Genomic DNA, 26204 nt, shown 5'->3' with positions numbered 1-26204 from the left:
TAGAATTAATTTACCTTTGAAATGAAGCCAAAATCAAATCAATTTAAGAATTTTGAGATGGCTTGTTAAAACAATGAAAACAAAACAGTAAATATCCACTTGTAATTCATGCTACTCTGGGGTATGGTAAGAGCAAGGCAGGCTGGGTGTTTTGCCTCTAGGGAAGCACTTGCCTTGTAAATGTAAGAGCCCATCCTGACGCAATGTAGCCGTGGGTCAGGGAAATTTGAGGAGAGAGAGAGGCATTTATTTCACACTCACAAAATCTTCAGGCAATCTGCAGCCAGTGAGCAGAGTTGTGGTGACCCAAATGGAATTGCATAAGAGAATAGCATGCCACAAACAGGACAGAACTGATTTATTTAGTAACATTTGGGAACCATTTATAGAAGTTGTGTCCACTTATAGCTAGTGTTTGGGGCTGATGAAAGAGATGGCTTATCCACTATCTTCCCTCTCCTGAATGAAGGTAGGATGGAAAAATGAATAGATCCAAGAAAAAAGTGCTTCTTCTTACCATTAGGATTTTCCTAAATGTATCAAGATTTAAACATTTCTTCTACATGTATCTTACATGCTGTTTTGGAAAGAATAAATTGAAGAGCGATTTATTTTTGTCTTGAACAGTATTTGCCAGGTATCAGGCAGAAGAGAGTCACACAATTTCTTTGTGAAAATATAAGATTAATATTTAATCAGCATTTAACATGGATTATGTCATTTAGGTTTTTTTTTTTTTTTCCAAAAATCCTGTAAAGTATGTATTTATATTTACCGTCCCACTTTTACAGATGAAGTAATGAGGCCCAGAGGTTGACTTGCCCAGGGCAGGGGAGGAAAATTTCTTTTTCCTGCTACCTTCCTAGATTCTCCAACTCTGCCCCTGGAAATTGGACTGAGAGAAGACAGTTTCACAAGAGAAACACATATAAATTTACTTAAGTTTTGCATGACACAGAAATCTTCATAAGGAAATGACCCCAAGAAATGGTAAACTTGAGCTTTTTTTTTTAATACAGGAGTTTATTATTAGCCATCCATTTTATACACATCAGTGTATACATGTCAATCCCAATCGCCCAATTCATCACACCACCACCACCACCCCCGCCCAACGCTTTCCCCCCTTGGTGTCCATACGTTTGTTCTCTACATCTGTGTCTCATTTCTGCCCTGCAAACTGGTTCATCTGTACCATTTTCTAGGTTCCACATATATGCGTTAATATACGATATTTGTTTTTCTCTTTCTGACTCACTTCGCTCTGTATGACAGTCTCTAGATCCATCCACGTCTCAACAAATGACCCAAGTTTGTTCCTTTTTATGGCTGAGTAATATTCCATTGTAAATATGTATCACATCTTCTTTATCCATTCATCTGTCGATGGGCATTTAGGTTGCTTCCATGACCTGGCTATTGTAAATAGTACTGCAGTGAACATTGGGGGTGCATGTGTCTTTTTGAATTATGGTTTTCTCTGGGTATATGCCCAGTAGTGGGATTGCTGGATCATATAGTAATTCTATTTTTAGTTTTTTTAAGGAACCTCCATACTGTTCTCCATAGTGGCTGTACCAATCTACATTCCCACCAAGAGTTCAAGAGGGTTCCCTTTTCTCCACACCCTCTCCAGCATTTGTTGTTTGTAGATTTTCTGATGATGCCCATTCTGACTGGTGTGAGGTGATACCTCATTGTAGTTTTGATCTGCATTTCTCTAATAATTAGTGATGTTGAGCAGCTTTCCATGTGCTTCTTGGCCATCTGTATGTCTTCTTTGGAGAAATATCTATTTAGGTCTTCTGCCCATTTTTGGATTGTTTGTTTGTTTTTTTAATATTGAGCTGCGTGAGCTGTTTATATATTTTGGAGATTAATCCTTTGTCCATTGATTCATTTGCAAATATTTTCTCCCATTCTGAGGGTTGTCTTTTTGTCTTGTTTATGGTTTCCTTTGCTGTGCAAAAGCTTTGAAGTTTCATTAGGTCCCATTTGCTTATTTTTGTTTTTATTTCCATTATTCTAGGAGGTGGATCAAAAGAGATCTTGCTGTGATTTATATCAGAGAGTTTTCTTCCTATATTTTCCTCTAAGAGTTTTATAGTGTCCAGTATTATATTTAGGTCTCCAATCCATTTTGAGTTTATTTTTGTGTATGGTCTTAGGGAGTGTTCTAATTTCATTCTTTTACATGTAACTGTCCAGTATTCCCAGAACCACTTATTGAAGAGACTGTCTTTTCTCCATTGTATATCCTTGCCTCCTTTGTCACAGATTAGTTGACCATAGGTGCGTGGGTTTATCTCTGGGCTTTCTATCTTGTTGCATTGGTCTATGTTTCTGTTATTGTGCCAGTACCATATTGTCTTGATTACTGTAGCTTTGTAGTATAGTCTGAAGTCAGGGAGTCTGATTCCTCCAGCTCCGTTTTTTTCCCTCAAGACTGCTTTGGCTATTTGGGGTCTTTTGTATCTCCATACAAATTTTAAGATGATTTGTTATAGTTCTGTAAAAAATGCCATTGGTAATTTGATAGGGATTGCACTGAATCTGTAGATGGCTTTGGGTAGTATAGTCATTTTCACACTACTGATTCTTCCAATCCAAGAACGTGGTATATCTCTCCATCTGTTGGTATCATCTTTAATTTCTTTCATCAGTGTCTTATAGTTTTCTGCATACAGGTCTTTTGTCTCCCTAGGTAGGTTTATTCCTAGGTATTTTATTATTTTTGTTGCAATGGTAAATGGGAGTGTTTCCTTAATTTCTCTTTCAGATTTTTCATATTAGTGTATAGGAATGCAAGAGATTTCTGTGCATTAATTTTGTATCCTGCAACTTTACCAAATTCATTGATCAGCTCTAATAGTTGTCTGATGGCATTTTTAGGATTCTCTATGTATAGTGTCATGTCATCTGCAAACAGTGACAGTTTTACTTCTTCTTTTCCAATTTGAATTCCTTTTATTTCTTTTTCTTCTCTGATTGCCATGGCTAGGACTTCCAAAGCTATGTTGAATAATAGTGGTAAGAGTGGACATCTTTGTCTTGTTCCTGATCTTAGAGGAAATGCTTTCAGTGTTTCACCATTGAGAATGATGTTTGCTGTTGGTTTGTCGTATATGGCCTTTATTATGTTAAGGTAGTTTCCCTCTATGCCCACTTTCTGGAGAGTTTTTATCAAAAATTGGTGTTGAATTTTGTCAAAAGCTTTTTCTGCATCTATTGAGGTGATCATATGGTTTTTATTCTTCAGTTTGTTAATATGGTGTATCACATTGATTCATTTGTGTATATTGAAGAATCCTTGCATCCCTGGGATAAATCCCACTTGATCATGGTGTATGATCCTTTTAATGTGTTGTTGGATTCTGTTCGCTAGTATTTTTTTGAGGATTTCTGCATCTATATTCATCAGTGATATTGGTCTGTAATTTTCTTTTTTTGTAGTATCTTTGTCTGGTTTTGGTATCAGGGCAATGGTGGCCTCTTGGAATGAGTTTGGGAGTGTTCCTTCCTCTGCAATTTTTTGGAAGGGTTTGAGAAGGATAGGTGTTAGCTCTTCTCTAAATGTTTCATAGAATTCACCTGTGAAGCCATCTGCTCCTGGACTTTTGTTTGTTGGAAGATGTTTAATCACAGTTTCAATTTCAGTGCTTGTGATTGGTCTGTTCATATTTTCTATTTCTTGCTGGTTCAGTCTTGGAAGGTTATACCTTTCTAAGAATTTGTCCATGTCTTCCAGGTTGTCCATTTTATTGGCATAGAGTTGCTTGTAGTAGTCTCTTAGGATGCTTTGTATTTCTGCAGTGTCTGTTGTAACTTCTCCTTTTTCATTTCTAATTTTATTGATTTGAGTCCTCTTCCTCTTGATGAGTCTGGCTAATGGTTTGTCAATTTTGTTTATCTTCTCAAAGAACCAGCTTTTATTTATTTATTTATTTATTAATGGTACAGTTACTTTTCAATTTATTTATTTAATTAATTTATTTATTTACTTTTGGCTGTGTTGGGTCTTCGTTTCTGTGCGAGGGCTTTCTCTAGTTGTGGCAAGCAGGGCCACTCTTCATTGTGGTGTGTGGGCCTCTCACTATCGTGGCCTCTCGTTGCGGAGCACAGGCTGCAGATGTGCAGGCTCAGTAGTTGTGGCTCACGGGCCTAGTTGCTCCACGGCATGTGGGATCTTCCCAGACCAGGGCTCGAACCCGTGTCCCCTGCATTAGCAGACAGATTCTCAACCAGTGTGCCACCAGGGAAGCCCAAAGAACCAGCTTTTAGTTTTATTGATCTTTGCTATTGTTTTGTTTGTTTCTGTTTCATTTATTTCTGCTCTGATCTTTATGATTTCTTCTGCTAACTTCGGGTTTTGTTTTTTCTTCTTTCTCTAGTTCCTTCAGGTGTAAGGTTAGATTGTTTATTGGAGATTCCTCTTGTTTCTTGAGGTAGGCTTGTATAGCTATAAACTTCCCTCTTAGAACTGCTTTTGCTGCATCCCATAGGTTTTGGATCATCGTGTTTTCATTGTCATTTGTGTCTAGGTAGTTTTTGGTTTCCTCTTTGATTTATTCAGTGATCTCTTGGTTATTTAGTAACGTATTGTTTAGCCTCCATGTGTTTGTGTATTTTATGTTTTTTCCCCCTGTAATTCATTTCTAATCTCATAGCACTGTGGTCAGAAAAGATGCTTGATATGATTTCAATTTTCTTAAATTTACTGAGGCTTGATTTGTGACCCAAGATGTGATCTATCCTGGAGAATGTTCCCTGTGCACTTGAGAAGAAAGTGTAATCTGCTGTTTTTGGATGGAATGGCCTATAAATATCAATTAAAGCTATCTGGTCTATTGTGTCATTTAAAGCTTCTGTTTCCTTATTTATTTTCATTTTGGATGATCTGTCCATTGGTGTAAGTGAGGTGTTAAAGTCTCCCACTCTTATTGTGTTACTGTCGATTTCCTCTTTTATAGCTGTTAGCAGTTGCCTTATGTATTGAGGTGCTCCTATGTTGGGTGCATATATATTTATAATTGTTATATCTTCTTCTTGGATTGATCCCCTGATCATTATGTAGTGTCCTTCCTTGTCTCTTGTAACATTCTTTATTTTAAAGTCTATTTTATCTGATATGAGTATTGCTACTCCAGCTTTCTTTTGATTTCCATTTGCATGGAATATCTTTTTCCATCCCCTCACTTTCAGTCTGTATGTGTCTCTAGGTCTGAAGTGCGTCTCTTGTAGACAGCATATATATGGGTCTTGTTTTTGTATCCATTCAGCAAGACTGTGTCTTGGTTGGAGCATTTAAATCATTCACATTTAAGGTAATGATCGATATGTATGTTCCTATTACCATTTTCTTAATTGTTTTGGGTTTGTTTTTGTAGGTTCTTTCCTTCTCTTGTGTTTCCCACTTAGAGAGGTTCCTTTAGCATTTGTTGTAGAGCTAGTTTGGTGGTGCTGAATTCTCTTAGCTTTTGCTTCTCCGTAAAGGTTTTGATTTCTCCATTGACTCTAAATGAGATCCTTGCCAGGTAGAGTAATCTTGGTTGTACGTTCTTCCCTTTCATCACTTTAAGTATACCATGCCACTCCCTTCTGGCTTGTAGAGTTCCTACTGAGAAATCAGCTGTTAACCTTATGTGAGTTCCCTTGTATGTTATTTGTCATTTTTCCCTTGCTGCTTTTAATAATTTTTCTTCGTCTTTAGTTTTTGCTAATTTGATTACTATGTGTCTCGGCGTGTTTCTCCTTGGGTTTCTCCTGTATGGGACTCTCTGTGCTTCCTGGACTTGGGTGGCTATTTCCTTTCCCATGTTAGGGAAGTTTCCAACTATAATCTCTTCAAATATTTTATTGCATCCTTTCTCTCTCTCTTTTCCTTCTGGGACCCCTATAATGCGAATGTTGTTGCATTTAATGTTGTCCCAGAGGTCTCTTAGGCTGTCCTCATTTCTTTTCATTCTTTTTTCTTTATTCTTTTTGGCAGCAGTGAATTCCACCATTCCGTCTTCCAGGTCACTTATCCATTCTTCTGCCTCAGTTATTCTGCTATTGATTCTTTCTAATGTAGTTTTCATTTCAGTTATTGTATTGTTCATCTCTGTTTGATGGTTCTTTAATTCTTCTAGGTTTTTGTTAAACATTTCTTGCATCTTCTCGACCTTTGTCTCCATTCTTTTTCTGAGGTCCTGGATCATCTTCACTATCATTCTGAATTCTTTTTCTGGAAGGTTGCCTATCTCCACTTCATTTAGTTGTTTTTCTGGGGTTTTATCTTGTTTCTTCATCTGGTACATAGCCGTCTGCCTTTTCATCTTGTCTCTCTTTCTGTGAATGTGGTTTTTGTTCCACAGGCTGCAGGATTGTAGTTCTTCTTGCTTCTGCTCAAGTGTTTTTATACTAGGTTTGAAGAGAAGTGGAAAGTCATGGGGAAATGTGACAGGACAGAAGGGTATAAACAAAGACAGTAAACTAGGGGAAGCTGAGCAAGGCCTGTTTCTTTGGATTCATCTTGGTCCCTCTGTTTTCAGAGGTGAGGATGCTCCTATCACAGGAGGGTCTTATGACCTGCTTCAGGGGTGAAGAGGAAGGTCAAAGAGTCCTTCCTGCACATGCTCGTTCTCAAATTCCTTAAGCTTAAAATATTCAATATGTCAAGGTACTATATTTTGGGTAGCATGTTCTGAACGTCATCAAATGCAGTTTCCTAAGGTCTCTGAGCCTGATCTGTAAAATGAGTGGCTTGCAATAGTGCTGTGATTCTCATACTCATTTATAAACCAAAATCACCTAGAGAGTTTTCCAAAAATACAGATTCCTGGATCCAAACTTGAGAATTCTGATTTAGTAGCTTCTGGGGGTTGGGGGTCCCAGGGCATCCATGCACTTAAAAACCTCTGCAAGAGATTCTGATCTGTGATGCCCTATCTGGCTGTAAAAAAGTCAGTTGATTATCCTACAGCTTGTTACTTTCTCTTGACATCATAGCTGGATTCTGATGTGAGAAGCTGCTGAGGTGGCAGGGGAACATCATTAAGAGAAAGCACAACTAAATCATCTGTGTGTCAAATGAGGCTAATTACACCAGCAAAACCTGCCCTGTCAGCATATGGATGAAATGCATAGTGGAAGCAGCTGGGAGAGATGTACCCACTTTCCCAACTCATTCAGCAAGATGGAAGTTAGCTGAAGCGGCACCCCTTACAGAAATTTCTAAATGTGTGTGATCATCAAAAACATTTGGTCACCAGAATAGAATTTGAATCTGAAAGCTTACAAGCAACAATTCCGATCACTTTCTGAGGATAGCTTCACACTTACATGCAAATGGTGGGTTTTCTATTTATACACATTTCCATCTAAAAGCCTCTGAGTTGCTCTCTGTAAGAACAGCAAGATTTTTTAAAGCGCTTTTGTTTTTTCCTGTTAATATAATGGTTTCTATCATGGAAGTGGTTTATTAAATGTATTACATTTTACAACTGCCTTTGTTTTTCTTTACATGTTTCTGTGGTTACCCATGAAATATGAGACTAGTAATATATAACATCTATTGCGGGTTTTACTCTGTGCCATGCACCATCCTACTTAATTTCCATATCTATATCTAGTTCAGTATCTATCTGTATCCTCATTTAGTTCCCTCATTAATTGAATATGATAAATATTACTGTCAGATCTCTTTTATATGATGAGGAATTTGGGTTAAGTTGCCCAGTATCACATAGTTACTAAGGAGTGGAACTGGGGTTTGAATCTGGCAGACTAATTCCAGATCTTCTGCTTTTATATTTATTTATTTATTTATTTATACCTTTTTTTTTGTGGTACGCGGGCCTCTCACTGTTGTGGCCTTTCCCGTTGCGGAGCACAGGCTCCGGACGCGCAGGCTCAGCGGCCATGGCTCACGGGCCCAGCTGCTCCGCAGCATGTGGGATCTTCCAGGACCGGGGCACGAACCCGCATCCCCTGCATCGGCAGGCGGACTCTCAACCACTGCGACACCAGGAAAGCCCCTGCTTTTATATTTATATCAGTATTTCCCAAAGTATGAATTCTGGAAAGAAATTACATAGGATATTAGTGATTTTTTTGCGATATGCGGGCCTCTCACTGTTGTGGCCTCTCCCGTTGCGGAGCACAGGCTCTGGACGCGCAGGCTCAGCGGCCATGACTCACGGGCCCAACTGCTCCGCGGCATGTGGGATCTTCCCGGACTGGGGCACGAACCCGTGTCCCCTGCATCAGCAGGCGAACTCTCAACCACTGCACCACCAGGGAAGCCCGTTAGTGATTTTTAAAAGAAAAAACCCATGAATTAAGTAAATAAGTTTGGGAAATATTGAGCTAAATAAATGGATTTCTTTCACATACGATTTCTCAGAGTCTCTAAAAGCTCATGTGTTTTACAAATCTCTAAAAGTCAACTGCAGAATATAACATTTCCAAACCTCCTTGTACACAAAACTCTTTTTGGTACAGTCTCTTTAGACCACTGTTTGCAAGCTCCGTCTCTGAAATGATGGTCTGCAAATCAGTTGTGTAAAGTGGTCTACCTCGCTGCCTGCTGAGGCCAAGCATTTATTTCCCTGTTACAGGACCAGGATGAAAGGAATCCTCACAGGGGAGAGGTCAATAGTAAGCTGTCACTATGCATCTGTGTTCTTTATTTTAAAATGATCATTCAAGTAAGTTGGTAATATCTTTCTGGTGAATAGTTTAGCCATATATATGAAAAGCCTCTCAATCTTGGGGTGTTCAAAAAAACCCCCAGGGTAGGAAGAAAATAATAGCACGTCCACTTAAAACTTCTCACATTTAATTTTTTTGCATATGTTTTGTTATATAGATGTATATATAAATTTAAATTCATTTATATTTATAAATGTTATACATTTATATTGAAGAATAAGTTGACATATATTGAAGAATAAGTTGACAATGTGTATTTTATATTTATGTATAAATATAATTATAAATTATGTATAATATTGGAATAGTAACATATATATAATTTGCAAATAACTTAATATATATGTATTAGGCATGGGTAATAATAATATTGAGGGGATCACTTAGCCATACATATAAAAAGCCCTTAATTTCCTCATATTCTTTGACCCAGCAATTTCACTTCTTGGAATATATTCAATTTATCCTAAAGAAATAACTTTGCATGTGTATTAATATTTAACTACAGGGGATATTTATTGAAGAAGTGCTTGTGAACATTGAAAGCAGTCCAAATATCCAATAATTGGAGATTGGTTACATAAATTATGGTACTTCCATATAAAGAATCTTAACAGGGAGTTATTAAAAAGTATGTAGTAGTAGGGCTTCCCTGGTGGTGCAGTGGATAAGAATCTGCCTGCCAATGCAGGGGACACAGGTTCGATCCCCGGTCCGGGAAGATCCCACATGCTGTGGAGCAACTAAGCCGTGCTCCACAACTACTGAGCTTGTGCTCTAGAGCCAGCAAGCCACAACTACTGAGCCTGTGTGCCACAACTACTGAAGCTCGCGTGCCTCGAGCCCGTGCTCTGCAACAAGAGAAGCCACCGGAATGAGAAGCCCATGCACCGCAACAGAGTAGTCCCCGCTTGCCGCAACTAGAAAAAGCCTGCGTGCAGCAATGAAGACCCAATGCAGCCAAAAATAAATAAATTTTTAAAAATTATGTAGTAGTAGAATATACTATAACCTAGAAAAAAACCATGATTTTGTAAGTCAGGAAACAGATGACAAAAGATTATTGAGCTCATATGACTGTAAGAAGGGACTGCCTGGAGTGATGAACCAAAATGTTAATGACGGTAGCTCTTAATGGTGCAATAAGAGGAAATTTTAAATTTCTTTATGCTTCCCTGTGTTATCCTAAGTTTTGTACAATAAATATATATTTTGGAATAAGCATTATGTTCATAAGTTTCAAAATCTGGCAATTATAAAAGGGTATACAGTAACAAAGTCTTTTTTCCTAGTCCTGTCTCCCAGACAACCCATTTCTTTCTCCAGTAGCATCCATTGTTATTGGTTTCTTGTGTATCCTTCCAAGGATCTGTTGATAAAATCTGTATATATACATATATTCCTTTTACCCTTTATCACACAAAGAACATACAATACGCTGTTTTGTAGTTTGCTACATTGAATAATCTTGAGCACCTATTATTTCACCCATGTGGGAGTGTATCTGTAGGATACATTCCTAAAAGTGGAATGGCTGGTCAAAGAAAATGTACATTTGTCATTTGGATAAATATTGCCATATCGTCCTCTGAAGTTATGAAAAAATCTTTTCATGATTTCTGCCAGTACTTTAATGGTTTGGGTTTTTTTTTAACATTTCAATTTAGATCCCTTTAAATTTTTATCCTGGCTTAATGGATACTTAATAAGAAAAACAAATTATTTAAAACATTAAACTCCTCACTCATAGTGGAAATTCAAGGGCTCGTTGTCCCCATCTGTTAGATCACAGGATCTAGATGCAAATAAGGACATCTTGCAGAGGTTCAGTTTACGCAGCGGGTAACATAGCCAGACCTCTGCTCAGCTGTGTGCAGGTTTATTTCCTTCCAGAGTCTCATGGTAGTGAAGAATCAAGCCCTGAGAGCTTGATTTCCACCTGCATATGAATTTTTCACTTCAGTAGAACTGAGGTCGCTGTTTGGATTTTCCTCCTGAAATATTGTAAGTTGCTTTCATCATTTAAATAAAAAGAAGTGGACTCCCCTGCAGGACTGGGGTATGTGTGTATGGGCTGCATGACTTAGTGTAGGACAATGTGAGAGCACATAGGAAGAGAACTAATTTTACTCCTACAGGGAGTCTGGAGACCTGTTACTCGCTGGCAAACCTAAGCAGCTGTACTGAAATGTCAGATGGATTTGCACAGCTGACTCAAGTTGCCGAAAAGAGAGGAGCATAGTAATTCCATAAATTGACCCTCTCCAGCCAAGCCCTGCTTAATATAGTTACGGCTTGAGCTTAGCGGCAGTCACTCCTAGAGGCTCAGCAAACACCACTGGGGTTCTTGGGGGAAAAAAAAATCTCTCAAGGTGGTATTGACCTGGGACGCTTGGTAACTGGGGGAACTTCTTGAGAGTTTTTTCTTTTTTTATATCTTCTCTGATTATTTCTCCTTTTCTAATAAAGTATAGAAAAGTATAGAAAAGAATCATGTCGGAACACAGCAGGAATTCAGATCAAGAAGAACTCTTTGATGGGGAGATTGATGAAGATGAAATCTTGGCCAACTTGTCCCCAGAAGAGCTTAAGGAACTGCAGTTGGAAATGGAGGTGATGGCCCCTGACCCCAGGCTTCCCGTGGGAATGATTCAGAAGGATCAGACTGACAAGCCACCAACAGGGAACTTCGACCATAAATCTCTCGTTGATTATATGTATTGGCAAAAGGCATCCAGACGCATGCTGGAAGACGAACGTGTTCCTGTTACCTTTGTGTCATCCAAGGTAACCGGGGATTTGTACACAACAGAGAAATGGCTGCCTGGGCTGGGCTGGCACGTGTCCCTGTTGTAACTGTCATTTCTCAAGACTCTATGTTTTGTCGACACTTAAATCAGAATATTTCATCCTACGCCAGATGGGAACTTTCTTTAACACTTACATGGTATAACTGGGAGGAAAAAGTGGTAATTTCTTGTAAATATCTCTTTAAAAAAATTGCCACGGGGTTTCTTGTGCAGGAAAGCCTATATTCTGTAGGCATGATACTTAATGAATTAACTCATAACCCAGAAGCATTTGTTCTTTATGCTTTTTTTGGCTCACAGAACCCTTTAAGAAGCTGAAGAAGGCTCTCCGTTCTCTCCTTCCATCACATGCATACACATACAATGTTTCACATACAATCTCAAGGGTGTCACAGTTCCCCTGAAGTCCAGCCACAGGCTCTGCAATTAAACCAAGTCAAATAACCAAAAAATCCAGTATTACCACAGTACATTGGATATCAGTGGTGAATTTAGAAGTTGATGATGTTAAGCTGTTTTAAAGATAGTTCATTCTTTAAATATGTTCCTTATATGAAAAGTAGAATTGTGGTCCACTCTGGACTTGTGTATCAGCACATTGTTTTAAATGTTTCACTTAAAAATGACTTGGCAAAAATAAGACAGAGATCCCCACAGGTAAAGTCTCTTGTAGTTATGCCTGCTAATATTGATATATCTTGTCACATTACCATCACGCTGGCTATAATTTTAGGAAAGTTATAAACTGATTTCATGGCCAGGGGAATTTAAACATGTACTGCACTCAAGAAAATGAGTTGCTGGCTTGATCAGGTTAGAGTGTAAGGTACAATTTGCAGACGTTTTACAACTAGAGTAAAAGCCAGTTCTATATGAACACCAATTTCAGAGGAAAAAACAAATTGGGTACTTTTAACACTTTTTCTTCCTTTGGTATAATTTAAACAGCTTGATAGTTGGCTCCCCCTGCTGAGACAAATGAGAAATGCAAAGGTGAAGGCTTCAGAGTTAAGGTGTCAATTGTCAATTCCAGCCTATAATGTTATAAGCAGTAAAATCAAGTTCTTATTTTTTTTAATTACAGGTTTATTTTTTATTGAGATAACATTGGTTTATAACACTATGTAAGTTTCATGTGTACAACATTATACTTCTACTTCTATATACCCTACAGTATGCTCACCACCAAAAATTTAGTTTCCATCCGTCACCATACAGTTGATCTCCTTTACCCATTTCATCCTCCCAAGATCAAGTTCTTACTCAGATGAGCCTGTGTGTCAAACTGCTACATCAGCTTTCAAAATGACACCTATGAGGTACACATACATTTTGGGAAAATGTGCAAACATTTAATAAACATTATTGATATGACTGTCATTTTCCTTCCCAGACTAAGCAGTTGTTTCTAAATCTCTACTAATCCTGTCCCCTTCTGTAGCTGGCTTTGCCTCCTAGACACTTTCCTTCCAAAGGAACTGGACTATAAAGCCTGTCCCTGGAGTATCCAGGGTAGTTTTCCCAGAGCTGAGCAAACAAAAATCAAAGTTTAAGGGTTTTGTTATGTTCCAAATATCAAACTGCTCTCATTTTCCCCACAGTATCTTATTTTCAGGGAAACTTGTTGTACACATTACATTAGATTGGCAAACATATTATGTAAATTTTGGTTAGGGCAATAAGGAAATTATTGTGTAACAGAGCTATTGAATACAAAGATGCCTATTCAGCTATATACAAAACAAAGATTTCAATGAATGGATAAATCCATAAGGTTTTTAAAACAAATAATTTTTAACTGCTTCTGGAACTGAACCCCATCTTTAAAAACAATAGAGGGTCTGAAAACAAAATTAACTAGGCTTAATTTTAACACAGGGGATGAGAAAAACACAGCCAAAAACTGTGTTCGTGCCTGTGTGTGCCTATAAAAATTTATCTTTATTTTTGTTGTATTTGCTTGAAAAACTAATATGTGTACTTGGTTTTAAAGAAACTTAGTCTAGAATTATATAACGTAAAAAGTGAAAATCCCCTCGATCCTTCGTTTTCTCAGTTATCTCAATGGTTACCTCTCTTCCTCAGAGATAAGTACTTACTTGGTAAGCATTACAAGTCTGTTTTTTTCTACACATTTATTAACTTTGATATATATTGTGTGTATATATGTATACACATAAATACGTAAACAAATGGAATACTATGCCTACAGCTTATTTGCTTCCTTTTTTCACTTAGTAATAAATCTTCTTATTCTCTCCAGTAAATAGCACTGCTCTTCATATTTCTATGTGAAGAAACCCTCATGACATGTATTCTAACCCTCATAAACCCTGCTATGTGTTCTAACCCTCATAAACTTCTCTTTTAGGGAAAAACTCAAGAACAGGATGAAGAAATAGACACAAGTAATAAAAATGTGTCCCAGTATTTAAAAGAAAAGCTTAATAATGAAATCACTGCACATAAAACAGAATCACAGGGCAGTGACAATGTCCAAGAAACAAATAGTGAAGATAACGAAGGTGATGTGGAAGATGAAGAAGATGATGCAGAAGATGATGAAGAAGATGATGCAGAAGATGAAGAAGATGATGCAGAAGATGAAGAAGATGATGCAGAAGATGAAGAAGATGAGGGAAAAGAAGACAGTGAAGAGAGTGATGAGAAAACAAAAAGAGAAGAGGAAGGTGAGGTAAAGGAGCAAATCAGAAATGGTGAGAACAACAGCCAACAGGTAACTGATAAAGTAACCGAAGAACAGAAAGACAGACCAGAGGCCCAAGAAAAAAGTGAGAAAAAAATATCAAAATTAGATCCCAAAAAGCTAGCTCTAGATACCAGTTTTTTGAAGGTAAGCGCAAGGCCTTCCGGAAACCAAACGGACCTAGATGGGAGCTTAAGGCGAGTGAGACAAAATGACCCTGACATGAAGGAACTCAACCTGAACAACATTGAAAACATCCCCAAAGAAATGTTGCTGGACTTTGTCAACGCGATGAAGAAAAACAAACACATCAAAACCTTCAGTTTAGCCAACGTGGGTGCGGATGAGAACCTAGCATTCGCCCTGGCCAACATGTTGCGTGAAAACAGGAGCATTACCACCCTTAACGTCGAGTCCAATTTCATCACAGGCAAGGGAATCGTGGCCATCATGAGGTGTCTGCAGTTTAATGAGACACTAACCGAACTTCGGTTCCACAATCAGAGGCATATGTTGGGCCACCATGCTGAAATGGAGATAGCCAGGCTTCTGAAGGCAAATGACACTCTCCTGAAGATGGGCTACCATTTTGAGCTTCCAGGTCCCAGAATGGTGGTAACCAACCTGCTCACCAGGAATCAGGATAGACAAAGGCAGAAAAGACAAGAAGAACAGAAACAGCAGCAACTCAAAGAGCAGAGAAAGTTAATAGCCATGTTGGAGAACGGGTTGGGGCTGCCACCTGGGATGTGGGAGACGCTGCGGGGACCAGTGCCCGATTCTGGGACGCAGGAGTTCCTCCAGCCTCCTCTTCCTCTTCCTCCTCGACCTCCCAGCTCCCACGCAGTCCCGTTCAGTCGACAAAATGAAATGACGAAAAAGCCATCGCACGCTCCGAAGTACAGGCCGGACACTGACACCTTCCGCATGGTAAAGCTGAAGAGGATCCAGCGCAAATCTCGGATGCCGGAAGCCAGAGAATCAGCCGAGAAAACCAACCTCAAAGACGTGATCAAAACGCTCAAACCAGTGCCGAGAAATAGGCCACCCCCGCTGGTGGAAATCACCCCCAGAGATCAGCTCTTGAACGACATTCGTCACAGTAACATCGCCTATCTTAAACCTGTAAGTAGGAGGTGGGACAAATGGTGAACACACACCACGATAAATGTCTCCCAACTCTCTTCCCTGCTCATTTGGACACCAGGAGATTGTCACTAACTGAGGGAAATCCGTCAGCATTACTGGTAGATCTAAATGGTTATCCTCAAAGACACACATCTATATAACTTCTGTAACGATGGTACTAATAGCTAACATCTATTGAGCACTTACTATGGGCCAGATTCATTATATAAATTAACTTTTACAGTCACTTTAACAACCCTATAAGGCACGTATTATTGTTCTCCCTGTTTTATAAAAAGGAAACTGAGGATTAGGGATGTTAAAAAACATGTCTAGGAGAAACAGCTCGGAAGTGGTAGAGTTGACTTTGAAATCCAGTTCTGAGTCCAGGGTCAAGCTTTTATTCACTCCAGCCACACAGAGCTGACACAAGCAGAGATCCCCAGGGACCTGCTGCAGGAATAAATAAGAGTGAGGCCTAATTAGGCCAATGTTTGTAGATGAGTGCTTCCCTAGGGCTTGAAAAAACAGTTCTTTTTTAGTAGATGAATGGAGACTACCTGCAACTGCAATTATACTCTTTATTTTTTAGGTGGGTGGAAAATAATAAACTTCAGATTAATATCTCTATGAATAAATGGAGCTTTAAAATATTTTACTATTATTTCAGTTTTCATATTTACTATGATTCACTATTACTCATGCTGATAGGCGAAAATGTTCTATTCCTTGCAGCTTAAGTTATAGAAATAAATGTTTTTATAGTCATTACTATGGCGGCATTTATGGAGGCTGAAAGGTGCGTGTCCAAAGACCACAGGTGGTTGATAATTAACTATTGTTTTAAAATCTAGTATGTAATTTAGCCAAGATATTACATTGACAAAATAGTCAATATATTATTTCATCATAGAGAGTCAGTTTTTGTCAAGATGTTTTAAACAGGTTTCCATGTAAGCTTGTTCTTTTTCTGCTTTTAAAGAGTTTTATATTCTCAAACAATACAGGGAATTCCCTGGCGGTCCAGTGGTTAGGACTCAGCACTTTCACTGCCGAGGGCCCAGATTCAATCCGTGGTCCGGGAACTAAGATGCTGCAAGCCGCGTGGCATGGCCACAAAAAAAAAACAAAAAACCAAACAACCCAATATAATTGGTTCTTATTCATATATACACATGTATGTTCCTTATTCCCATCTCCTAGTAATGCACAATTGACAACATTTCAGCATTTTATTCTTCTGAATCAAAGATGACTTTCAACTGTGATTTAGAGGGACTCTGATTCTTCTTGGGGCAGGGGGCAAGGTGACAGCACTAGAGGTCCCATGAGATCAGGCAAGAGGTCTTTGCCTGCCCTTGGGCACAACATCAACACTTTTTGTACCTGCTCTTCTCCAGGCAGCCAGACCTCTGTAGGGGATGGATCAGGGTGTTGTTCTGAGAGAGGCTAGTGCTCTCACTCTGTAACCAGTTGTCAAGGCAAATCCAAGATGCCTTGGTGGCTAGACAATCAGAAAATGACATTAAGAGGAATCTTTTTTTTTTTTTTTTTTTTTGCGGTACGCGGGCCTCTCACTGTTGTGGCCTCTCCCGTTGCGGAGCACAGGCTCCAGATGCACAGGCTCAGCGGCCATGGCTCATGGGCCCAGCTGCTCCGTGGCATGTGGGATATTCCCGGACCGGGGCACGAACCCATGTCCCCTGCATCGACAGGTGGACTCTCAACCACTGCGCCACCAGGGAAGCCCAAGAGAAATCTTTTTAAAATCTGCATTAAAGGTGGCACGTGGATTCAGAGTAGACAAGAGAATGAAGTTTAAATGATCATCTGACCCCACTCCCTGCCTTCTCAGGGAATGTTCTGCTGCGCAAATCGGCTTTCCCCGGAGTTGGCTGCATTTCATCCGTCTGCTTACCCATTATTGCAATAAATATTGGTATAGCGCTGCCATGTATCAGGCACCATCAGCAGGGAATAGGACAGGTATAGTCTTAACTTCATGGAGCTTACAGTGTTGGTTTTATCATTTGTACAGTCAAGACACTGCCTTTTAGTCAAGTGAGAACACTTCAGCTTGGGGTCTAGATTCTAGAGCAAAAGGCATTAAGGTAAATGCATGATGATCATTACCAAAATGCCACACCCTACTAAGTAGTACGTTTTTCATTTTCAATAAATTCTAAAGTGCTTTCAGGTTTTTTAAAAAATTATTTATTTATTTATCTCTGGCTGCCTTGCGTCTTCGTTGCTGCGCGCCATCTTTCTCTAGTTGCAGCGAGCGGGAGCTACTCTTTGTTGCGGTGCGCGGGCTTCTCACTGCGGTGGCTTCTCTTGTTGCACAGCAAGGGCTCTAGGCGCGCGGGCTTCAGTAGTTGTGGCTCGTGGGCTCTAGAGCTCAGGCTCAGTAGTTGTGGCTCACGGGCTTAGTTGCTCCCTGGCATGTGGGATCTTCTCGGACCAGAGCTCGAACCCGTGTCCCCTGTACTGGCAAGCAGATTCTTAACCACTGTGCCACCAGGGAAGTCCCAAGTGCTATCAGTTTTGAGTTGTGTTTTGTTTGTTTTTAATGTCCGCTAAGGAAGAAAAATATGCTGCAAAGTGAACTCTGACACGGTTTGTGAATGGTGGTCTTGCATATCAGCCTTTGCTTTGCAATGTCTTTTATCTATGCAAGGGACTGGCATCTTCTGCTTTCATTTGCCTGGCTTGGCTTGCAATAGACATCCCTTGATATGTATCTCAGATACAAAATGTCATGCAACTTCATCAACGTGGTCCTTTAAAATGCTCTGCAAGAAAAATGTGAAAATGCATTGTCCAACTGACAAAAATTCACTTGACTGGCATCAGTTCGCTCCCTACTGCTGTGTTTTTGCGCCTTGCTGCATACATAATAAATGTCTGCTTTAATGCCGACTCATAGTGTAATCTCTCTTAAAAGACATTTTTTATCTTTTAATTTGAAATCGTTTGAGACATGTGGAAGTTCAAAATAGTAGAAAGAATTCTTACAAGCCCAACACATTTTGTCATATTTGCTTTGTCATTCTTTAAAGGATAGTTTAAATGGCAGTACATTTGCACGTGTGCAATCCCAGCAGGGCACAGAGCCCAGTGGAAGTGCTGATGGTATGAAAACCTATACTGTGTTTGTGCTCCCACCTGCAACCGACTATTGTAAAACACCGTTGACTGTAAGATGCTTTCTGATGTCAGGGATACGGAAACAGCGAAAAATGTGCATCTTAGACTCAGTAAAATGCTGTAAACGCCATCAGTGGTGATATCACAAGATCCCAGCAGAAAGGGCTATTTTTGGCTGGTCAAATGAGACACATCCACACTCACTTGAAGGAGGTAAAACTAAAGGTTATGGGGTTTTTCCCCCCCACTTGTGTTGGAGGATAGAGATGCTCTCTAAATCCCTGGATTTTCACATATGAAGTTAAAACCCAATTTGGAAATCTTATAATTGTTTTTACTGATGCTCCTAACTAAAACATTGAATGTCCATAAACATACATAGAAATTATTTATTTTTAAAGGAAAAATGATTATTTTTTCTCTCATGGACTTGGAAATATTATTTTTCTATTTTCTAGAGCATAGCTCATGAGGTAGTTTATATTTTAAATTTGTACTTTTTCCTTTTAGTGGTTATTCTCTCCCCATCTCATGCTTCTGGCTTGGGATCCCTGAAGTGAAGTTTCTAGCAGAGAATGAAGGGAAGTCTGTATACTTGCTTGGCTCAAATGCTACCTCTTCCAAAAAGCTTCCCATTTAATTCAGTTTAAGAGAGATGTATTCTGGGGGCCAGGTATTGAAAACTAGTGGACTATAAGCCCGATTTGCAGGCCTGTTTTGTTTGGCTTGGGTATTGTTGTACAAGTTATAAAATATCACATGATAATATGCAGATACCTGGGAGCATTTGAAACATCAGATCCAGCCACACGGGGCCTGCATGTGCATGGCACAAATAAGCTGGATCTGTGTTGACTTCTCCCTTGAGATAGGTAATGGACTCTCCAGTTTTTCCTCAGTCTCCACCATGCCCTACTGCCTAATCCCTGGCCTTTTTCACTCATTTACATTACTTATTTGACTGCTGTAGAATTTTTTGGTTTGTCACGTTGTTCTTATTGTTTTTAGCTATGTTTTAAAAGCGTTTGTCTTGTCTAACTGAATTTACTAATCGCTCATTTATTTCCCTCTGAGTTGATAACTCTGAGTCAGTGTGATGCCAGTCCAAAACAAAGACGTTAGGCTTGTACGGGCTTATCCCTCCCTGGTAAATGTATGATTTCCTTTCCCTTTAAAAATTTGGTGGTCCGCTCACTGCCTACCATCCCAGATGAGTATCTGTACTTTTCATTGAGATAAAAATCTCATCTGCAGCAACTATTCAATTTACTGAGGTCAACTGCGTTTATATCATATGCAAGTTTCGGTGCCAGTCAAACACGGTAACTTTTAACATTCAGTTAATTTTACTTTGGGCTCACCTATGTGTGTCTGGACTGGTTTCACCTAGGTGCCTAAAGACATGATTAAATGTCTCCTTCAGAAAGATTTCAGTATAATAATTTCCCGAGCAGCCTTAATTGGCCAAAAGACTCCGTGACACATTAGCAGTTGTTACGATTACAAAAATGTAAGAACATAGACTCCTGAGTCTTCATCTCTGGCCATTTTTTTCTTTGCCTCATTTATAAAATATCCTATTTCTTTTGAAGTAGGATCTCTAGATTCTGTCCTTTTGCAGTTTTCTCCTTTTTCCCATCTTAGCTTCTCCCTTTGTTTCGATTATCACATAATCTAGGACAATCCCCAAATTTCCCTTTCCCTTTAGATCACTCAGGGTTTTCTCAGTACCTTCATTTAATCTGTCCCCAAACCAAGCTTTTCCTTTCTAGATTTAGTTGTTGTTTCTGGTTCCCAATTTCCCATGCTGTCTCCATTCTCTCACACATTCAAGTCTGAAGCCTCAGAGTTCCCTTCAGTTCCTTCCTTTTATTCTGTCCCTTTTTTTTTCCTTAAAAATACCCCAAAACCCAAGAACCCAAACCTACCAGAATCTCCAAGAGCCAAGGCCAAATCTAGATCAGAGCTTTAGAAATGTTATACTCTTGACAGAGGGAGTCTCCACAGGAGAAAGCAATGTAACGTTTCAAACTCATCTCAAAAGAGCATAAGTGGACTAGAATTATACAGACCAGGAACTGCCCTTCCCTAATACCTAGTGGAAGAAAGAGTTTTTGATGGACAACTTTTCTAAAGTCTGTGATAGTGATTCCTAAATTTTAGCATGCATCAAAAGCACCTGGAAGGCTGAATACAGATTACTGAGCCCATCTCTAGAGTTTCTGATTCAGTAGGTCTTGGATGGGGCCTGAGAATTTGCATTTCTGACAAGTTCCTTGGCAATGCTGATGCTGCTCGCTTGGAGACCACACTTGGACAACCACGGTTCAGTAACATCTATGGCAAACCATACCTCCTGAATTTTTCCCCTGAAGGACCTTCTTTTCCTCTCTCCCCACAACACTTTGCTCAGTTACTTATTTTCTATCTCTGTCTTTCAAAATATATCCAACAGACTCGACTCAACACTTACAACAAAAGAAATGAAACCAAACATCAGTGGGGAATACCCTTCCTGTCTCTTTCCACTGCCCCTCACTTGTACCTCGCTTTCAGCATCTTCCACATAGTGCCTTAAGTTGACAGCTCTTACAGGCACACTGTAGGTCTCCTAGTGGATTCTGAGTTCCTCAAGGTAGGTCTTCCTCATCTATGTCCTGGACACCCATTGAGGTGTTGGTCCAGAGCAGGAACTGCAGTCACGTGTGCTGAATTAAACAACCCCTGCTGAAATGGGTCTTCCCATCCTTCCCAATTGCTCCCAGTCTCTGTGGGTGTATGTATGTGTGTGTGTGCGCTGTGTAACGCTACACACACGCACTTTTTAAAAAAACTAATTTTAACCAACAGGTGAAGGGGGAACAGGGCCCCCTAACAATAATGTGAATTGATTCTTGTTTGTTGGAAGTTTTCTATTTTTGTAACATCAGATCTAGCTATCTTTTCCTTTATGGTTTCTGTCTTTTGTGTTCTGCTTAGAAATGGCTTTTTTGAACCTTATTAAAATATTTGCCTATCTTTCTTGCTGCTTTTAGAACTTTTGGTTTTTTAAAAATATTCCATATTATAGATGAATTAAAGGGTTAGATGTTAGAAGTAAGTAGGAAGCAAGAAGTCTGCTATTTTATTTCTTTGCCAAGTAGCTAACCACTGATCATTTAGTGACCCATTCTTTTCTCCAGTGATCTGAACTGCCAGTTTGGGCATATTTTAAATTAGTTAATATGTCTCTGGGTTTACTATGTTTGGGCATTGCCACGTTTCACTTTTCAAAGTATTTTTATTAATTTGGAACCCTTCTATGCATATAAACATATATCAGGAATAACATACTATAAAAATATTTTTTCCATTCAATAATACAAAGAACACAGTTTTGACTATTTGTTACAGCTCTGCAGTTATTTTAAATAACTGGCATTATATATTTTGTTTATTGGTGGTGTTCACTGTTGGTGTTCTCCTTGGATGGCCCTTACCAATCTGTAGTCACACCCCTCCTCTCCTGAAAGTCTGACACTAGGGAGGGAGAGAGTCAGAGCACATGGAGGACCCTTTGGTTTGAAGGCTGTGCAGGTAGCAGCAACACATCCCAAGTTCTCTCCAATGGGCAGGATGTTGGGAAACCTTTTGACGCAAAGGTTGTGGGCAGAGAACTGGCTAAGAGGGTCCATGGTAGATGGCCAAAATGGTTCCTCACGTTGGCAGGTGGACACGGGCCATAGAAGGAGAGACATTTTAAAGTCATTATTATACAAACTCTGAGTGTCCTTTGGACTCTGTCAGTGTTCTCTGAAAGGCACATCCATGATGGATGAGTCATTCTCCTAAAATATAACAGCACTTGAAACCCGTTAAGAACTTACCTTATCTTTAAGTTGTTCCTGTGAATCAAAGCTCAAAGTTGATTTGCAGTCAGACTTATGCTACTCTTTTGCAATTTTTTTGCCCTTGGGCATTCTCCAAGTACTGTTGTAATATTTGGTGAGTATCACATCAGGAATGTGCTTTAAAGAGGAAAGACCAGTTCTTAAAAGAACATACATTTTATATTCTTATGGTGGTATTTGTTTGGTGAGTATTTCAATACTCAGGAAGGCATTGAAATCAGGCAGATCTAGGTTCAAATCCAGCTCTGCCACTTCCTAGCCCTGTGACCTGAAGCAAATTGCTTAATCTCTCTGAGCCTGTTCCCTCTTTCCAAGGTGGTTGTAAGATGAAATGAGGCAATGCTTTCAAAAGAAGTGTTAATGTTGATCACTAACTTGTATTACTTAATCCTTATGGTAGCCTTGTGAACAAGACACTGTCATTTTATAGCGGAGAAAATTGATGCCCAATACCATGCAACTAGTAAGTGCTAGTTCCAGGATTTGAAACAGGCGGAGTCCAGCACCCACCCTCTTGTGTACGTGATAAGCTTCACCGCGTGCTCAGAACCCCTGGAGCTGTCCCGTCATCAGTAAATGCCCACTTCATGGTGGCTGTGGCTACCATTGTGGCTATTATCATGATCTGAGGCGTCTCTCTGGCCAGAATTTCTAATCCGCTTTACACCCTTTGAGGCATGTACATTTTGTCATTTTTGCTGTAAAACACTTGCATATCTAGGATTAATTTTTCTCCTCTTTTCAAATGCTTAAATCACAGGTGCAGCTGCCAAAAGAGCTGGAATAAGAGGCAACAGAATAATCTCGGAGAAGGAATTGACATAATGACTCTTGGATTAGTTCGGAGACTGTTTCAGCAGCACACTTCTGGATCCAGGTGGTGGAACTGGGAACATTGCTAACTGATACGCGTATTTTGTAAAAGGCTTTGGCCCGTGACAAAACAGGGGCTGAAAAGGCAGGGGGAAGGAGATAAAATATGAATAGTCAGGGCAAGATTTTCTACTTCCAATCAGTTGGAGTGACTTAGGTGAAACTGAGTCTTCTAGCAGAAGTGAATTTTTTCATAAACATTTGCTTTATTATTGCTTTCTTCTGGTACATAACAATAAATACTGTAGCGGTGTTAACTATTATATTCCCATTTTTTCCTCCTTCCGTCTGCTCTGCTGTAATTCAACACACAGTAGCTTAAAGCAAACAGAACATGTTTCACTCTGTGGAAATGTGAAGGGTGAATTGAACTCCAGGCCCTCCAGATGCTTTGAAATGGAAGAAATGTTAATTGCCTCCTCTTCTCTGGAGAATCAGTTGCGATTTCCGGTTTCCAGCCCTGCCTAGGTTTCTCTCTTGGCCATTTTCCTGTGTGTTGGGATATACTTCTGATAGGGGTATCGGTGAAGAGCAGAACTCTTAAGCCATGGGACATGGAGAAAACAGTGTTTCCAGAAAAACTAACAGGGAAAACAAATGCTGCTTATGTATAAAAACTTCCCTGTTTCCACACATATAGAGACAATGGGAGACAGCATGCTAGTTTTGTTAAAAAAAAAAAAAAGCAAAAGAAAGAAATTATGAATAATATATTTACTGAGAAGCTTTAGGTTTTAGCTAAGTATGTATATATATATACACACATAGATAGATTTTTAAGTTTAGTCTGTGAATGATCTTGATCTTGTTCTTGTCAAAAATCTAAGGAAACTTGCTCTAGGATTAACCTTGAATTCCTTATCCTATCATTCAAGGCCCTCCATTGCCTCTTTTCAATTTAGTAATTCAGTCTTATCTGCCACAGATTCTTTATACTATTCTTTCACCTTTGTTTTGTTTTTTAATTTTATTGAAGTATAGTTGATTTACAATGTTGTATAGATACTATGCTTGATAAAACATCCTCATGCTTTTGCTTCCATTGACCCTTCTGTGGAGTATCCCGAGAGACTCCACAAAAATCTCCCAGACAGCTCCATCCCCAGTGTCCTTTCTTTTTCCAAGTTCCTAGAGCCCATAATTATCCATTCAAGTCTCTGCGTGCATAGAATCTGAAGTTTTGTACTGAAGTGGCATGAACCTTAGAAATCAGGAAATCACGCTTTTTCTGTCTTCGTCACCTGAGCAAATAATTGGCACCTGCCTTCTTTCTCTTTTTATATAATCCTAGGTGGTACATCACAGGCAAAACAGGCTAGGAGAGCATGGACTTAATGGGGACAAACAATACATTATTTCGAAGGACAAGCCATGGGAAAGAAATATGTTTCCATTTTTTAAAGATAATTTAGTGGGTACAAAAGTATCCAAATTTAAATAGATATAGTTTTCAATCAAGTAACTAATTTTAGAATGCCCCAAGGCTGAGAGTTTTGTTTTCTCTTACTTTACCATTTCTATAAAGCATCCTTGCATACAAAGCCAGATGATTTAAAAAACGCTGTGATAAATAAAACTTTTAAAGTACCTAGCATATTCTGCATTTGAGAGGCTAAACTCTGATGGGACAAAGCACTCTGAACAGCTTTAAGCTTAATGTGTATCAGTGGTTGAAGTTCTGGAAGCTCTTATGTGTTTGCTTATACAGCAAGAGTACTAATAAATAAGCCAGGAATTTCAAAAAGTGTGAATAGTCCTGAAAGAGGACGTTACTCTTAGATGTGCAAAAAGGAAAGATGATCCAAATTCAAATTTACTGCCTCATTACACAGGTTTTGTCAAGAAACAGGTGAAGCCATTCATATTATGCTTTTTTTTTCTATTCACCCACTCCCACCTTAAAAATCTTAACTGAAAATTTTAACTTGTTTTTAAAGTGAAATAATTTATAGCATTTCCATGTTAGAGTTTTCTATTATATTGTGACCACCAACCATTAGTAATTGTAATGAGTATATTTTTTTCAGACACGTCACTTTCTCCAAATTTACTGCATTTAGTCCACAGATTTCACCATGTAGAAAATGGGTCTAAAATATGTATAAGCCCATGCCAGGTTTAAAAAAGGATTCCATTAGCATTCGGTTTTATTCTGGCTGGAAATTAATAAAGTATTGCAGTTTTATTAACAGTATTTGAAACACAAGCTGTCTTTTTGCTGCAGAGAGAATATTTGCGTGTTTATAGGGCTGTCACTGAGTTTCTCAGACATTTAACACAGATGCACAGTAAATAAAGTCTCACCCCCCCCCAAAAAAAAAATCTTTGATAAATTTTATTCATATTTGGCTATGGGTACAAATTCTCGGCCATGTATGTGAAGTCATGGTGATATCGCTTTGCTAGAGAGAAGGGCTGCAGGTCGGCTAAGAAATTAAAATGCAAGAAGAAAGCAGGAGCAGCTTATGCATTGCTTCTTATTCTAGGACATACAGGGTCTCTTCAATAAGTACTGCTCCAAATGTCTTCCTAATTCCATGCTAGGGAGAGCTAAATATTTTCTATTCATCTATGAAATCACGCAATTGGCAAGGAAAACATGTTGTATCATCTATTTCTGAATACATGGGAAGTGAAAGGAAGAAAGTAATAGAAAATATAAACTCATGCTATCTTAATTCTAATGTCTAGCTATAAAAACATATAATTGTACCAAGTGCTATCTAATATTTTTATGAACTGCAGAAGCTGTTGATCACTCCCATTTTTGAAGGTCTTTTTGCTTGGTCATCTAAAGATGCTTTTCAGATTTCAAAAGATCAGCTATTATTGTCCTCTTTCTGTCCCTAAGGAATTAGTAAAATGCACGTTCATTTCCTTCTTTCTAAATGTTCCAGTTAAAAATTAAACAGTGAAGAAAAAAGGGAAACATTATCTTGGACACCTTTTTGTCAT

General features: G+C 39.0%; 1 protein-coding gene across 1 annotated transcript; it reads left to right on the top strand.

Annotated features, from left to right (window-relative positions):
• Positions 1 to 10641: 10641 nt before the first annotated feature.
• On the top strand, positions 10642 to 26070 carry LMOD3 (leiomodin 3). The gene is made up of 4 exons (XM_079935257.1): positions 10642 to 10698; positions 11164 to 11481; positions 13876 to 15336; positions 23137 to 26070. The coding sequence occupies exons 2-4, from the start codon at positions 11188 to 11190 to the stop codon at positions 23161 to 23163; spliced, it is 1782 nt and encodes a 593-aa protein (XP_079791383.1). The 5' UTR covers positions 10642 to 10698; positions 11164 to 11187; the 3' UTR covers positions 23164 to 26070.
• The last annotated feature ends 134 nt before the right edge of the window (positions 26071 to 26204 follow it).

This window comes from Stenella coeruleoalba (assembly GCF_951394435.1).
Source record: "Stenella coeruleoalba genome assembly, chromosome: 10".
Taxonomy (NCBI): Eukaryota; Metazoa; Chordata; class Mammalia; order Artiodactyla; family Delphinidae; genus Stenella; species Stenella coeruleoalba.
This window is presented reverse-complemented; position numbering and strand designations above follow the sequence as displayed.

What these genes read in the sequence shown, in the direction of transcription:
- LMOD3 (XM_079935257.1), top strand. Translation starts at nt 11,188, where the DNA reads ATGTCGGAACACAGCAGGAATTCAGATCAAGAAGAACTCTTTGATGGG. An exon ending in TTACCTTTGTGTCATCCAAG is followed by an intron (nt 11,482 to 13,875) that starts GTAACCGGGGAT and finishes CTTCTCTTTTAG; the next exon opens with GGAAAAACTCAAGAACAGGA. An exon ending in ACATCGCCTATCTTAAACCT is followed by an intron (nt 15,337 to 23,136) that starts GTAAGTAGGAGG and finishes CTTAAATCACAG; the next exon opens with GTGCAGCTGCCAAAAGAGCT.